Source organism: Stegostoma tigrinum, chromosome 7 (assembly GCF_030684315.1).
Source record: "Stegostoma tigrinum isolate sSteTig4 chromosome 7, sSteTig4.hap1, whole genome shotgun sequence".
NCBI classification, from domain to species: Eukaryota; Metazoa; Chordata; class Chondrichthyes; order Orectolobiformes; family Stegostomatidae; genus Stegostoma; species Stegostoma tigrinum.
This window is the reverse complement of record NC_081360.1, coordinates 15,515,001-15,529,482: the sequence shown is the minus strand read 5'-3', so window position 1 is coordinate 15,529,482 and position 14,482 is coordinate 15,515,001. Positions and strand designations below refer to the sequence as shown.

Here is a 14,482-nt window from a genome sequence, read left to right as displayed (position 1 = left end):
GTTGCAGGAACAGCAACTCATATTCCACCTGGGAACCCTGCAGCCTAATGGTATCAATGTGGACTTCACCAGTTTCAAAATCTCCCCTTCCCCTACTGCATCCCTAAACCAGCCCAGTTCGTCCCCTCCCCCCACTCCACCACACAACCAGCCCAGCTCTCCCCCCACCCCCCCCCCCCCCCCCCCCCCCCCCCCCCCCCCCCCACTGCATCCCAAAACCAGTCCAACCTGTCTCTGCCTCCCTAACCGGTTCTTCCTCTCACCCATCCCTTCCTCCCACCCCAAGCCGCACCCCCATCTACCTACTAACCTCATCCCCACCTCCTTGACCTGTCCGTCTTCCCTGGACTGACCTATCCCCTCCCTACCTCCCCACCTATACTCTCTCCACCTATCATCTTTACTCTCCATCTTTGGTCCGCCTCCCCCTCTCTCCCTATTTATTCCAGTTCCCTCTCCCCATCCCCCTCTCTGATGAAGGGTCTAGGCCCGAAACGTCAGCTTTTGTGCTCCTGAGATGCTGCTTGGCCTGCTGTGTTCATCCAGCCTCACATTTTATTATTTTGTTAAGCTGATGTTTTATTGGTGTAGTGCTAAAGGCTAACTTAAGTTTTGACATAACTTAATTTTAACAAATAATATTTGATGGTCTATTTTAAATTCTAAGAGTCCAGTTCAAAAACAACATAATTTTCTCTTTGGCTCTACATGAGTTGGGTATCAAGTTTGATTCCACGGCACCGAAGTGTCTATTAGTGTAAATTAAGCAAAAGCATTGACACAGTTCTGTTATGTCTTGGTGCTTGTGGTATTGACAAGTCATGTATTTTAATAATTGTGTGCTTTACCTGTAAACTTAATACGTTGCCAGCAGCAGTTGTGGAAGCAAGGTCATTGGGGTCATTTAAGAGACTGCTGGACATGCATATGGTCACACAAATTTGAGGGTGCATACATGAGGATCAATGGTCGTCACAACATTGTGGGCTGAAGGGCCTGTTCTGTGCTGTACTGTTCTATGTTCTATGTTCTAAAATCATGTCACAGACTATTGAAAGAAGGATAGGAGATTTTTGAAAGACTCCAGGGAGGTAGGAGGGCAGAGGGTTTTAAACGGAATCTGAGACAAGTGAAACTTGAGCACTGGAACAGAATGTAAAAGAGCTGAAGAATAAGTGTAGAGACACTGGGGATAGTTACAGCCAGTGAGGAGCATGTGGAAAGAGGACCAAAATTTTGAAATTGATTACGTTGGGAAACCTATGAAGGCTGTCTAAGATAGATGTAATGGGAACAGTGATAGGCGTTGGTTGCGGTTGTATGCTGAGTACAGTGGAATAGTGTCCGAGCTGCAGTTTGAAAGGGACAAGAATTGAGGGTGAACCAGCCACTAAGTTGGATGTTCCCAGGTTTGATTACTTCAGTGTCTGCAGGTCAGATGGAAATGAAGAATAATGTTACCAAAATTGATTTTAGGATGGATTAGCAGCTAAGGAAAAGGATATTCATGGGATCCAAATAGAGATTTAAATTTGCCAGTATGGAATTGAAATTGAATTTCTTGTCCATCCAGGATATGATGAAGGAAAGAGTCAACAATGCACCCAGGTGATTATTAAATGGAAGTTGACTAGGAGGAGAGATGGAACAACATGTTTTGCATTTCTAATTTCACTTTGTTCTTAGTCATTCAGTTGGAAACAAAGTTGTTTCAGGAGGTACTTCTGATTTTTGGAGTGGTTGACTCCGATGGTAATGTGGGTATAGGCAGAGAAGCTATTGCAGGAGATCAACTGAGCCTGTTGGGCTGGTTAATAAAAGGAACCAGGGAAGTGGAGCAGGGCAGATGCAGTGCAGGAGAATGGAGAGGGTATCCTGTGCAACATGATTTGAAGAAGAATTGGCTGAATGAGAGGAAGCAGCAAGCACTAGGTAGGAAAGTGATTCAACATTGACAAGATCTAATCAGTTGGAGTGCCTATTGTAGCACCTACACTTAACAGAAAGAAGTGTTGTTTTTTGTTTGAAGAAAAAGCTTTTACAGCTGAAATCTCCATTTTGAAAACTGTTATCTGGTTCCAGGATGCTGCTGCCACTCAAATTCAGCCTTTTACTTTATTTGCTTACTATTGTGTAATTACTAGTTGGGTCTGTGGTATGTGACACATTTGAAATACAGGCAAAGCAAGGATATACAGTGAGACTCTCCGAAATGTGATCAGTGGCCTTTGTGTAACCTCTGAACTCTTGCAATTAAGTCTTTAAGCAAATTTAATGCTTCTAAAAGGTTTTAATGTTTTTTGGGATATCCTGTTAATAATTGTTTTGTGGATCTGAATCTGTGGACAGGGCTGTTCGAGTGCAGTTGATCCACTGGTAGATAATCTTCAAGCAGATATAAATTTAACATGGATTTCAACTTTGCATGTAGCTGCAACCAGTGAAGCCAGAATGCTGGAACACCAGCGGCACATAAGCAAATCACTTCCTGGAAGCAAATCGAGCTTTTAATATTCTGTAGTGAACCCAACTAAATTTCAAGCCGTAGTCAAAACTTGAGGAGCCAAATTACAATCTCATGAGTGTTTTAGAACATAGAACATAGAACATTACAGCACAGTACAGGCCCTTCGGCCCTCGATGTTGTGCTGACCTGTCATACCGATCTCAAGCCCATCTAACCTACACTATTCAGGCTATTCAGCCTCTTACTATAGCTCATCAAACCCTACAGCTCTGGTGACATCCCTATACATCTTTTCTGCACGATGTTGCAACCTGGTGAGGGCCTGTTGGAGGAATAGAGGAGTGGGTTGCCTGGATTCAGGAATACACTGAGGCAAGGAGACAGAGAATGTTGAATGAAACTTACCTTCATGACATTTCATCAGGTAGCAGTTTCTCAGAATATTTCTCTCACAAGACTCTTCCTATATAATTGGACTACTGCATACAATACTGCATATTTAGATGAGGCTGGAGGACCAAGAGGAAAGCCTCATCTAAAACGTTCTTCCAACATCCCAAGTGTTCCCACTTCCACCCTCCTTTTAGACAGTGCATTCCAGCTACTCAACACCCTCACAGGTTCACTCTGCATCTTACCCTAAAATTGTGCCCCCTGGTTACTGACACCTCAACGAAGGTGTTTCTCCTGATCTCACCTAAGTAAGTCCCCTACAATGATATATGATGGCACTGTGACTCAGTGGTTAGAACTGCTGCCTCACAGCACCAAGGACCCAGGTTCGATTCCACCCCCAGGCGACCGCCCGTGTGCCGTTCGCACACTCTCCCCATGTCTGTGTGTGGGTTTCCTCCAGGTACTCTGGCCTCCTCCCACAGTCCAAACACGTGTGCACTAGACGGACTGACCATGCTAAATTGCCCGTCTAAGGGTCTGTAGGATGTGTAGGTTAGGTGGACCAGCCATAGGAGAAGCAGTGTTAAAGGGATAGGGTAGAGAGGTGAGTCTGGCTGGGGTGGAAAATTGGTGTGGACTTGTTGGGCTGGGTATTTCCACGCTGTAGGGATTCTATAGGTGTGGACCTCAGCCAGGTCCATGTCAAATTTCTGTGCTTGAAGGGAAACAACCTCAGGTTGTCGAGGCTCTCTTCAAAGCTGAACTGTTAAATGTAGCTTTTGAACAGGTATTACATCCACAATTATCTTACTTAATGCTAATCAGTTCTGATGCCAGCAAAAGTGATGGCCAATGCAAACTTTCTGTATAACGATGTTAACACCAAAGCCAGAGAATATCTTCATATGTTCCTCTGCTGCCATTGAGTTAAAATCCTGGGACTTGCTACTTCACAGTACTGTATTTGTTTCTACACTCCCATAGGCTGCAGCCATTCAAGAAAGTGGCTTACAATTGTCATTACCCACCTGGGTCAGACAGAGATGTCTGAGGCAAAGTGGTACCGTGGGAGCATGTAATAGTTGTGTTGATTGGGTGTTTATATCAAGAACAAGCAATCAATGTTATTGGAGTTGCTGGTGTGTGAATTGGAATAAAACACTGAATGGAGCAGCATATGTCTTGACTCTGTCCAGTGAACATTTTAAAATCTCTAGTGTTTATCAAAAGCCAATTTATTAAGAGTAGTGGGGGATAACCAGTAAATGCTGGCCTATAGGTGATGCTCACATCCTGTGATCAAATAGATATAAACAAAATTTCAGTTATAATATGTAAGTGAACTAATTAAGCACATAAGGCAACTTCTCATTCAATTTTAAATGAATCAACACGTAGGGCATGAATTGTTCTTCCATTAGTTAGACTTGCCCTTGTGCATTTAAGTCTCCATGATAATTGCTTTAAAAGTTGCTGATGATAGTGCAGTGCTCTCAATTACAAAATGAATGTGGCAAATCAGTGGTACACCTTAATGTGTAAATGGAAAGCTTCTGAATTAACAGTGTTAAGACCGAGAATGAAGAGTAGGTGAATTCAAAGTCAAATTGGATATAGAAAGGAAAACAAAGAGAGGGAAAGAAAGGATGGATTTTGAAAAAGGAAAAATAAGCAATGTTAAAATGAAATTAATTTCAATTTATTTTAATTAAATATTCAACAGCAAACTAGTAATGAATGACCTGCCTACTTACTGATGCAGTTAAGCTAAATATTCCTAAATCTCCCCCAAGAGACATGTGACATGGATCATCCTTTTCACACAAGAGACCACAGTTGATCTTTATCCTTGCTCATAGGAGCTAGTATGATGAAGCTAAAAAGTGCTTGCGTAATGATAGTTGATGCATTCAGTTTAAATGCAATGAACAGGTTGTACCAGTTGTACTCAAGAAATTGCTGCTTAAACAGGGAGGTGCAAGGCTGTGACTCTGTGATGATCTGGATGCTAAATTTGCCATAACCGTTTGGGATCCAAGAATTCTGCTGTGAGCAAATACATTACTAACCAAAGTAGAGAGATTTAAACAAATTTGTAAAGGACCTATGGGGTGGGGAAGGGGGTGAAGAAAAGGCAGGTTTGTCAGTTGCTCATAACTGAAATGCACTGCCCAAAAGTATGGAATCAACTCCTAAAAAATATTTTTCTTAAAACCAATAAGAGAAGTGCTTGAAGAGGAGTGATTTTCAGGGTTATGGTGTCAGGTTTGTTTTCAGAGACCCTCCTGGACTTGATGCAATAATAAGACACTGGCCTGTTTAGAAAAACACAAATCCTTTTATTACAAAGCAAGTACAAGCTGTGGAGAATCACTGTACTCAACCCAGTACAAAGTAAGTAATTCTCTCCGAGCAGCGGACAGTCCCCACTTCTTATATTTTATGAAGTACATATTACATAAAACAAGCTCACAATGACATGATACATGAAACAATTATTCCAACAGACAAAGATAGGATACAAAACAATTAATACATCAAGAACATAAAAGACCAGGATATAGTATCGATCGTTTGTGAAGTGACTGTTAATGGCAAGAGGCGATTTCAAGTTGTTAATGAGACAGATTGTAATTTCAAGTTGCTGATGTGTCTGGCTGGAACAAAGTCAGTGCCCTAGCCCCTTTGTCAGAGACAGAAGTTACATACTTCAGAAGTCTCATACCTTTACAAATGTTCCTCACTTAACCTTATTTGAGACAGTTTAATTCTGTTCAGTCAGGAAGCATAAGGCGGTGCCTGCACACCTGTGTGTAGGCAGATAAAGGACATGCATTTATACAGGTATAGAAATCAATGGGATGTTATCCCAATAACTTCTTAATGGGAGCAAAGCTGTACGTGAGACTAAACTGGACTGTATATTTAAAGAGCTGACGCAAGTCTGACTGGCCTAATGAATCTTGCGCCATTGACGGAGGTCAATGATTATGCTGAGGGTGTAAAATTAAGTAGATAGTATTGGAGAAGGCTAGCATGGTTAAATATGATTAGTGAAAACACACTTTCTAATAGTAGAATGCATGGGGCGGATATAGTTTGATGTTACTGAGTCACATTTAATCCCATCTGGCCACACCCAGGTGTTGTATTGATTCTTTATTTATAAGTGATGCAATCAGTTCTATCTCTGACTTCCCATCAGAAAATAGTGATACTTACACCCCAGAGAGTCGAGCAGATTTACGTTTCCGTTTATCAAAAATTACACACGCTCTTCAGTGTTAGCTTAAACTTTATACTGAAGTGATTCTCTGAGAAGAAATAGTGGGCATAGAGAAACCAGTATGGTGTGCATAGATTCTGACCAGTGTCATTTGAATGACTGTTGTGCTGCAGTCTTTCTTTATTGAAGCAAAGATTCATCTAACTGGCCCGAAAGGAATTATTTTGAATGTGGATTACTAAAATCCACTTTTTTTTTTGAAGTTTTAGCTCTTTAAAGCTTCATATCCTGGCTGACTTTGGATCAGAGAGGAGGAAAACTCTTAAATATAACCCATAATGTGAAATATTGGGAGAATTTTCAGAATTTCATATCTAATTATTGTTCCAGAACTACTTTAGTCTCCAAGCACAGTTTCTACTGACTCTCTATTCCACAGAGACCTTGCTACACTTTGGGAAAACTCAATTGGTTATGATTTCAATAATTTGCTCTATTTTTAGAAGTCATTGCAACAAAATAAGGAGATTTTTGTACTGTCTGATCTTATTTTTGATGGCTAAAGTGTGTTATGAATAGAATTTACAATTCTTAATGTTGACCAACACCTGCATTGCAGCATGTTTATTAACATGTTCAATGAAGTCGGAGTCACAGAGGTCAGAAAAAGGCCCTTTTGTCCCATCAAATCTATGCCAGTCAGGAACAACCGTCTAACTATTCTAATCCCTTTTTCAAGACTTGGCATTGCCAGCGTACATTTACAAAGTACGTAAGTGTTATGAGATTTTCTGAAAAAGAACATTTTCCCAATGTCTGTTTTTTAGAAATCAAGTACATTTTTTTAAACAATTGGAGCAACATTTTAAAATTTTTAAAATTTCTTGAATTCTTAAAGTAATATTGACTTGTTTTCATCTTGTGCATCCATCAATTCTATATATGTGTTTATGCTGTGAATGAGCTTCCTCCCACTCGATGCTTACTTTGTTTCATCATATTCTGCAAATCATTTCATCCTCGTGTATATACCTGTACAATATGTCTCAACCACGACAAGTCGTAGTGAATTCCACATCCTACAGCGGGACATTGACAGGATGCAGAGATGGGCTGAGAGGTGGCAGATGGAGTTCAACCTGGATAAATGCGAGGTGATGCATTTTGGAAGGTCGAATTTGAAAGCTGAGTACAGGATTAAGGATAGGATTCTTGGCAGCGTGGAGGAACAGAGGGATCTTGGTGTGCAGATACATAGATCCCTTAAAATGGCCACCCAAGTGGACAGGGTTATTAAGAAAGCATATGGTGTTTTGGCTTTCATTAACAGGGGGATTGAGTTTAAGAGTCGTGAGATCTTGTTGCAGCTCTATAAAACTTTGGTTAGACCGCACTTGGAATACTGCGTCCAGTTCTGGGCGCCCTATTATAGGAAAGATGTGGATGCTTTGGAGAGGGTTCAGAGGAGGTTTACCAGGATGCTGCCTGGACTGGAGGGCTTATCTTATGAAGAGAGGTTGACTGAGCTCGGTCTCTTTTCATTGGAGAAAAGGAGGAGGAGAGGGGACCTAATTGAGGTATACAAGATAATGAGAGGCATAGATAGAGGTGATAGCCAGAGACTATTTCCCAGGGCAGAAATGGCTAGCACGAGGGGTCATAGTTTTAAGCTGGTTGGTGGAAAGTATAGAGGGGATGTCAGAGGCAGGTTCTTTACGCAGAGAGTTGCGAGAGCATGGAATGCGTTGCCAGCAGCAGTTGTGGAAGCAAGGTCATTGGGGTCATTTAAGAGACTGCTGGACATGCATATGGTCACAGAAATTTGAGGGTGCATACATGAGGATCAATGGTCGGCACAACATTGTGGGCTGAAGGGCCTGTTCTGTGCTGTACTGTTCTATGTTCTATGTTCTATGTTCTTACTACTTTGAATTATTACAAATTCAGAAGGCTTTCTGAATTCATCTTTTGGTCAATGTGATTGTGTTATTTAAGAATTACCTTTTTTGAGTGAAACATCTCCACGTCTATTCAATCAAACCCTTTCATAATTTTGTGAGGTTACCTTTCATTTTTGTCTTTTTGAAGAGTTTTGTTCAGTTTTTTTCCATAAGGAAGTAAAATTTGAGACAGATGAGCTATCTTTCTGATTTTAACTGTTCTGATAAGATTTTGAGCAAGCTAATTTTTAAATCTAATGTTAATTTGTTCCTAGGGAGTATTTTTACGGTTATTGCCATTTATTCATTGGAGTTCATTGCTCCATCGGATAAACAGGATGTCTGGGAGAATACACTAATACTTGAGCACGATCAGTCATGCTGTTTGCAGAAATATGTTGATTTTAGTTGACAGTATGACCATTGCTGCTCTTTTGTACTTCTATCCAGAATAAAAGAAACTCACCAAACTTCTTTAAAAACTGAAAATGCTCCTTAAATCACGAACAAGGTTTATTCTTAAAGTATCAAATATCACGTAACGTCTAATTTATGATCAGAATTAAAACCATATGTCTTTCGTTTCAAACACCTCACTGTCAAAACACACAAAGGAAGCCATCTCTGCAGAATGATGGTTTTTTAAGAAAAACGCAAAAGAGAGAAACCTGGTCAGCCAAGTATATAGAAGCAGAAGGTAGAATGTCATTACTTCTCATAGCCACGTGCTTTGCTGTTGGCAAAGTTGACTTGTTAACAAAGAGAGATGGATGGTCGAAGTCTAGTTCTGATTGCCGTCAGCCAGGATTCAAAAATTGGGGAATTTTCGTTGGAAAATTTTTAGTCACAGTTCAGCCTTTCAGATTTTACAAGTTAGTCAGAAACACTGGTAATTGGAAATTATTTCAAGTTCTCAGAGCTTCAGCTGTGAAAGAGATTCCTGGAGGATTGGTGCAGTATCTGCGGTACGCACTTCACAACCACCTTTAAACCTTAGTGTAGAATTCTAAATCTCGATGGTTGCTAAGTAACCATTTGCCTGAAGCCCCTAGTTGTTTCAAAGCCATGATGATCATGTTAAAGCGATAAACTCTTCCTCTTATCTCCTTAAGCTTTGACTCTTTTTTTAACAACGTCTTTTTTTCAGTTTACAGTAGGTAACTTCCAGTGCTCGTCAAACTAGTGATCTGTGGGGGCTGTTGTGGTGCAGTGGTAATGTACCAGCCTCTGAGCTAGGAGACCTGGGTTCAGGTCCCACTTGGTCCACGGGAATGTAATGACAATACCCATGGAAAAGAAAATATCAAGTTGGTGACCTTAGTGCTTGATAAAGTTATTTGATCTGAAAATGTCAAAACTGTGTTACATCTTCCCTTTTTATTCTGTATAGTTCCTAACTATAAATAATTCCCAGCACTTGCAATGTGACTTGATTGGTACACATAATTTCTGACAAGAAAACTGTCAGAAAAGGTCGGAAACTGAGGGTTTAATGCATCTGAGGAACTCTGTGTTTGTAAGGGAGAAACTACTGGGGAAATTACTGAGATCAAAACCCCAACAATCCTGACTTTTATAGGCTATCTCTTTGGATTCTATGAGTACATATAAAGAGACTGTATGACTTGACAGTAAGGAATTCTAGAATAGTCCCAGTGGATTGGAAGGTGGCAGCTGTAACACTGCTATTCAGAAAAAGATGGACAGACAACAGAGTTACCAGTCATTGAAAATGCTGGAATCCGTTTTGAAGTAATTGGTAACAGGCACTTGGAAAATCATTTGGTTACAGTCAACATCCTGTCATGAAACATGAAACATTTGGGAAATCAATTGCAGTTCTTTGAAGATATTTTAGCTAAGTTACCAATTATAACCCAGTAGAACTAATGTATTTGGATTTTTGAAAGGCATTGGATAAGGTGTGACATGGATGTTTATTCTGCAAGATTTAGGGTTTATGAACTGGAGGAATATATTAGCATTTATTGAGGATTGGCTAATGGTTGAGAACAGTTGGAAGAAATGAGCCATTTTCAAGTTTACGGGTGGTCACTTGTGAGGTGCAACAAGGATCAGTGTTGGAACTTCAGCAATTAATAATATACATTAACAACTTTGTTAAGAGACAATGGCGATGTGTCCTGGCTTGATGTGGAGCTCTGGGAATAAATGCTGTGCCAAATACAGATTCTGCAAAAGGATATATACAGATGGAGAGAATATGAGGGTACTGACTTTGGTATGAAAGCAGGTTGTTTTTAAATGGTAACAAATTGAGAGGTGTTTGGTGCACAGGGAAATCAGATGCTGTTAAGCCAATTTTAGCAAGCAGGAAGGGCCCGGGTTGGGGATAATATCAGGACCGAGTAAACAGGGCCTAAAACTATAGGGGCAAGGGTTGCGGGGTTGTGGGCCAGGAGCAAAACTGGGATTTCGGATCTTTGTCCCTGGGCCTGCATGCATGTCCAGCAAGCAATAGAGAAGGTAAACCGTTTGTTAGCTCTTATTACAAACAGTTTACAAGCATGAGGAAGTCTTGCCACAATTTGTCGGCACAACATTGTGGGCTGAAGGGCCTGTTCTGTGCTGTACTGTTCTATGTTCTATGTTCTAATCGTTCAGAGCTTAATGTGACTACACTGGGAATACTGAGGTGTGCACAACACAGTTGTGATTCTGCTCTGATGAATGTGAAGTGGTGACCCTGAAAAGTGTTTCTGTCCCTTTTACCAGATGTGTGCAGCAGTGAGGATTTGCCTGAAGTGGAACTTGTGAGCCTGATTGAAGATCAGCTAGCCAGGTACCACCTGCGGGCAGACTCCCTCTATCTCTATCAGAACAAGGATTGGGAGCAGGTCCCCGAGTACCCTGGCCATGCATCTAGCGAGTTATCTCCTGCCCAGGCCGAGGAGACCTTTCGCTACATGGGTAGGTGATCCAGTTGCTGGAATTTTTCATTTAATTCATTATCCCAGAGTTTGTGGGTTTTCATGAAGTGAAGAAATTTGCAGCTGATCTTGATGGAATCTTGCTGAGAGATCTCTGGCAAGTACTTCACCCATAGGTATGTACTGATAGGCACTTGATTAAATTGCTGTTCACTGCTGCTCCACACTGGGAATATGTATTATCAGGATATCCAAGCAGCCAATCACAAATGAAAATGAAATGAAATTAAAATCACTGTTTTCAAAAAAAAATCTACATAATACAGATTAAAATTTGGGGCATGCACCTGAGGTGAAGTAGAAACTAAAACATTTCTAAAACTAATTGATCAGTGATCAGTTAACAGCATTCCAGGGCAAATTTTGTCAAATTTTATTAATCATACTGCAGTTAAATGCCCACCTACACATTTGAAACTTTTTAAAAAAAGTGTTCATTGTAGGTGCAGGATAGCTGAAATGGTTTGTGCTTGCAGGTTCTGGTTTTGTCCCACAAGTTTGCCACAGACTTCAGGTTTTCTGTACTAATTTGTATATATGCAAAATCCTAAAGTTATGTTAGTTTCTGAAGAGTAACAAGAGCTCATTGTTGACCACAAAACTGGTTGGTTCCCTCGGTTCAAAAGGCAAATGATCTGGCGATCTACCCAAGATCATGCTTGTGCACATGCCTGCCCCTTTTTCAGAGCACAGCCTCAATTTTTGACCTGTTGAATGGATTTAGTTTAGTAAATGGGTGCAAAAGGTCAAACAGGAAATACAGGATGTCTTGATGTGGTTGCATCAGAGTGTGCTAGCAAAACTGGAATCATTGAGTATCAGGAGTAAACTCTCTGGGGTCACACTGGGGCATAGGGAGATGATTATCGTTGTTCAAAATCAGTCATCTCTGCTCCAGGACATCTCTGCAGGAGATCCTCGGGGTAGTGTCCTAGATCCAACCATCTTCAGCTGCTTTGCCCCCATTTCAGGTCAAAAGTGGGGATGTACGATCATTAACGAAGAGTGTTCAGCACTATTCATAACTCCTGAAGCAGTCCGTGTTCAAATGCAACAAGCTCTGGACAACATCCAGGCTTGGTCATTACTTGCCATGTCCGCCCCTCCAATAAGTGACAACCTAACCACTGTCCCTTGATATCGCTGCTATCACTGAATTCCCCACTAGTAACATACTTGGAGTTACCAGTGACCAGAAACACAACAGGACTTGCCACAAATACTTTGGCTATGACAGTAGGTCAGACTAGGAATACTGCGGCAGGAAACTCATCACCTGACTCCCCAGAGCCAATCTATCATCTACAAGGCATAAGTCAGGAGTGCAATGGAATACACACCACTTTCCCAGATGAGTGTGGCTCCAACATCACTCAAGAAGCATGATACAATCCAAGACAGAGCAGCCGTTTAATCGCAATCATGTCCACAAACATCCCTGCCCTCCACCAGTGATCTTCAGAAGCAACAGTGCGTGCTATCTACAAGATGCACTGCTAAAATTCACGCAAGATCCTTAGAGAGCACCTTCCAGTCTCATGACCACTTGCATCTAGAAGGGCCACAGGGCAGCAGATACGTGGGAACGCCACCATCTCCCAGTTCCCTTCCAAGCTATCAGTCACCACTCATCATTCTGACTTGGAAATGTATCACCATTCCTTCATTGTCAAAATCCTAGAACTCCCTCCCTAGAAGGCATTGTTGGTCAACTTAGTGCACAGACTCTGGTGGTTCATGAAGGCTGCACACTACCAGCTTCTGAAGGACAACTTGGAATGAGCAATAAATGCTGGCCAGCCAGCAATGCCCATGTCCTATGAGTGAATGGGGAAAAAAAAGTGTCTATGACACATTCTCACAGTCCACCCCCTGTGAGATGAAGGGCAAAGCTGGTTATCACTCTGTCTCACTTGGCATAAAAGTCTGCCCTCTTTTTATGGAGAGATTTTGTTTTTTGAGACGTCAGAAGTTAGCTTGCACACTGGCATCTACAGTAAGTATTATGGCCGATATTGGAATGCTAGATGTGCGGCAGTAAACTCCTCGAACCAGCAGTGTGGTAACACCAGTTCATATTTTGGGTTGTTGAGGGATAAATGCATTTGCCAGAGATCTTTAATGCCCACTTGAGAGCCATGGGGTGGTGCGGCCCCATTTTAAAGTTTCATCTGGAAGACTGCAACTGTTGCAATGCAACAGCTGCTTAGAATGCCAGCCCAGATCCTTTTGTTCATGTTGAAGATAAGCATTGATACTTGGTAGCTGAGAGGAAGTTGCTTTGCAGCCAATTCAAATGTCTGGACGCTGTTCGTTGACCAATGTGGGCTGCTCCTCTTGGTGTCTAACAAGTGTTTGTTTCATGAAGTGAAGACGTGCTGGTACAGAATTGATCCATGACTTGAATGCATTTAATTTTAAATAGCTTGTTTAGTGTTTGATAGTTGCATAGAATTACAAGATGCTTTTTGCTCGCCTCTCCCAGTCTGGCTACATGAATGTGCCTGCAATATAATGTCAGAAGGTAGATATTTCAGGGTTGTGAATGTCATGGAATATGTTTGGGATAAATTCCATCTGTTTGCATATAACTAACCTTTTCTTTTGTATATGCGGTTGGAACTTTCAATATTCTTAGTGAATCTCAAATTCTTGCAAGCCTACTTTGCCACCTCCAAGGTCCTCTCCTTGATTTGTTAAATTAATGGTCTTTAACCAGGAATTTTGTTTTGCCATACTGTTAACTTCTTTGTGGCAAGGTTAATTCACAGTGGAGCTAAGTTTTGGCCATTGATATTTATCAACCAACTGGTTGAATTTTCTTTGTAAAGAATTTTGCTGCTAATAGCAGTACTCTAATCACACCGCTTCTAATACTCGGCAAGTCCTTTTTGCAAATATCTGAAGGTGGGCTTTGATCTTTCCTCTTCTGGTATGAGGTCATATTGTGACTGACAGGATGTGAGGATGCCACAATCCCCAATGTGTATGTGCACTTTCTAGGACGCAAACAATTGAAAATTCATGAAAGCTGCTAATAACTTGGTGATCCTGTGTAAGACTTCCAGGAGAAGCTTCTTACAACAGCCCTTTTCGATTATGTGAAGGAACACTGATCTTTTCTTTAGTGTTTATGACCCATTCACTCCCATGACTCCAAGTTATTATCTAAGGAATGATCTGCACTTAAGCATTCTGTCCTGTTCTGAGGTGGAGAGTGTGATGAGCACAATCCTCTTTGAATAAGTGTCATAACGGTAATGTTACCAAATTAATAATCTCGGACCATCAGCACTAATATTGTACAAATATGCTGTTTAATTCTACCATGTTTAAATTTAAATTCAATACACAAAAATCTTGGAATTATAAGCTTGTCCAACTATGGTCGTGTAACCCTTGCCATTTGATCCAAGTATCAATTTGGTTCACAAATGCCTTTTTCAGTACAGAAATCTGCGATTTTTTTTTTTTTTTGGTGTGGTCTGGCTACTGATAATGC

General features: G+C 41.0%; 1 protein-coding gene across 3 annotated transcripts in view; it reads left to right on the top strand.

The window, feature by feature from the left end:
• Nucleotides 1–14,482, top strand: part of trak2 (trafficking protein, kinesin binding 2) — a 74,293-nt gene that overhangs the window by 24,741 nt on the left and 35,070 nt on the right. For 2 of the 3 annotated variants that reach the window (XM_048534348.1, XM_048534349.2), the window contains exon 3: nt 10,766–10,960. The exons of the other annotated variant lie outside the window; for it this stretch is intronic. In XM_048534348.1, coding sequence (XP_048390305.1) covers nt 10,766–10,960 — 195 coding nt within the window. The remainder of the gene's footprint in view (nt 1–10,765; nt 10,961–14,482) is intronic. 3 annotated transcript variants of the gene reach the window in all.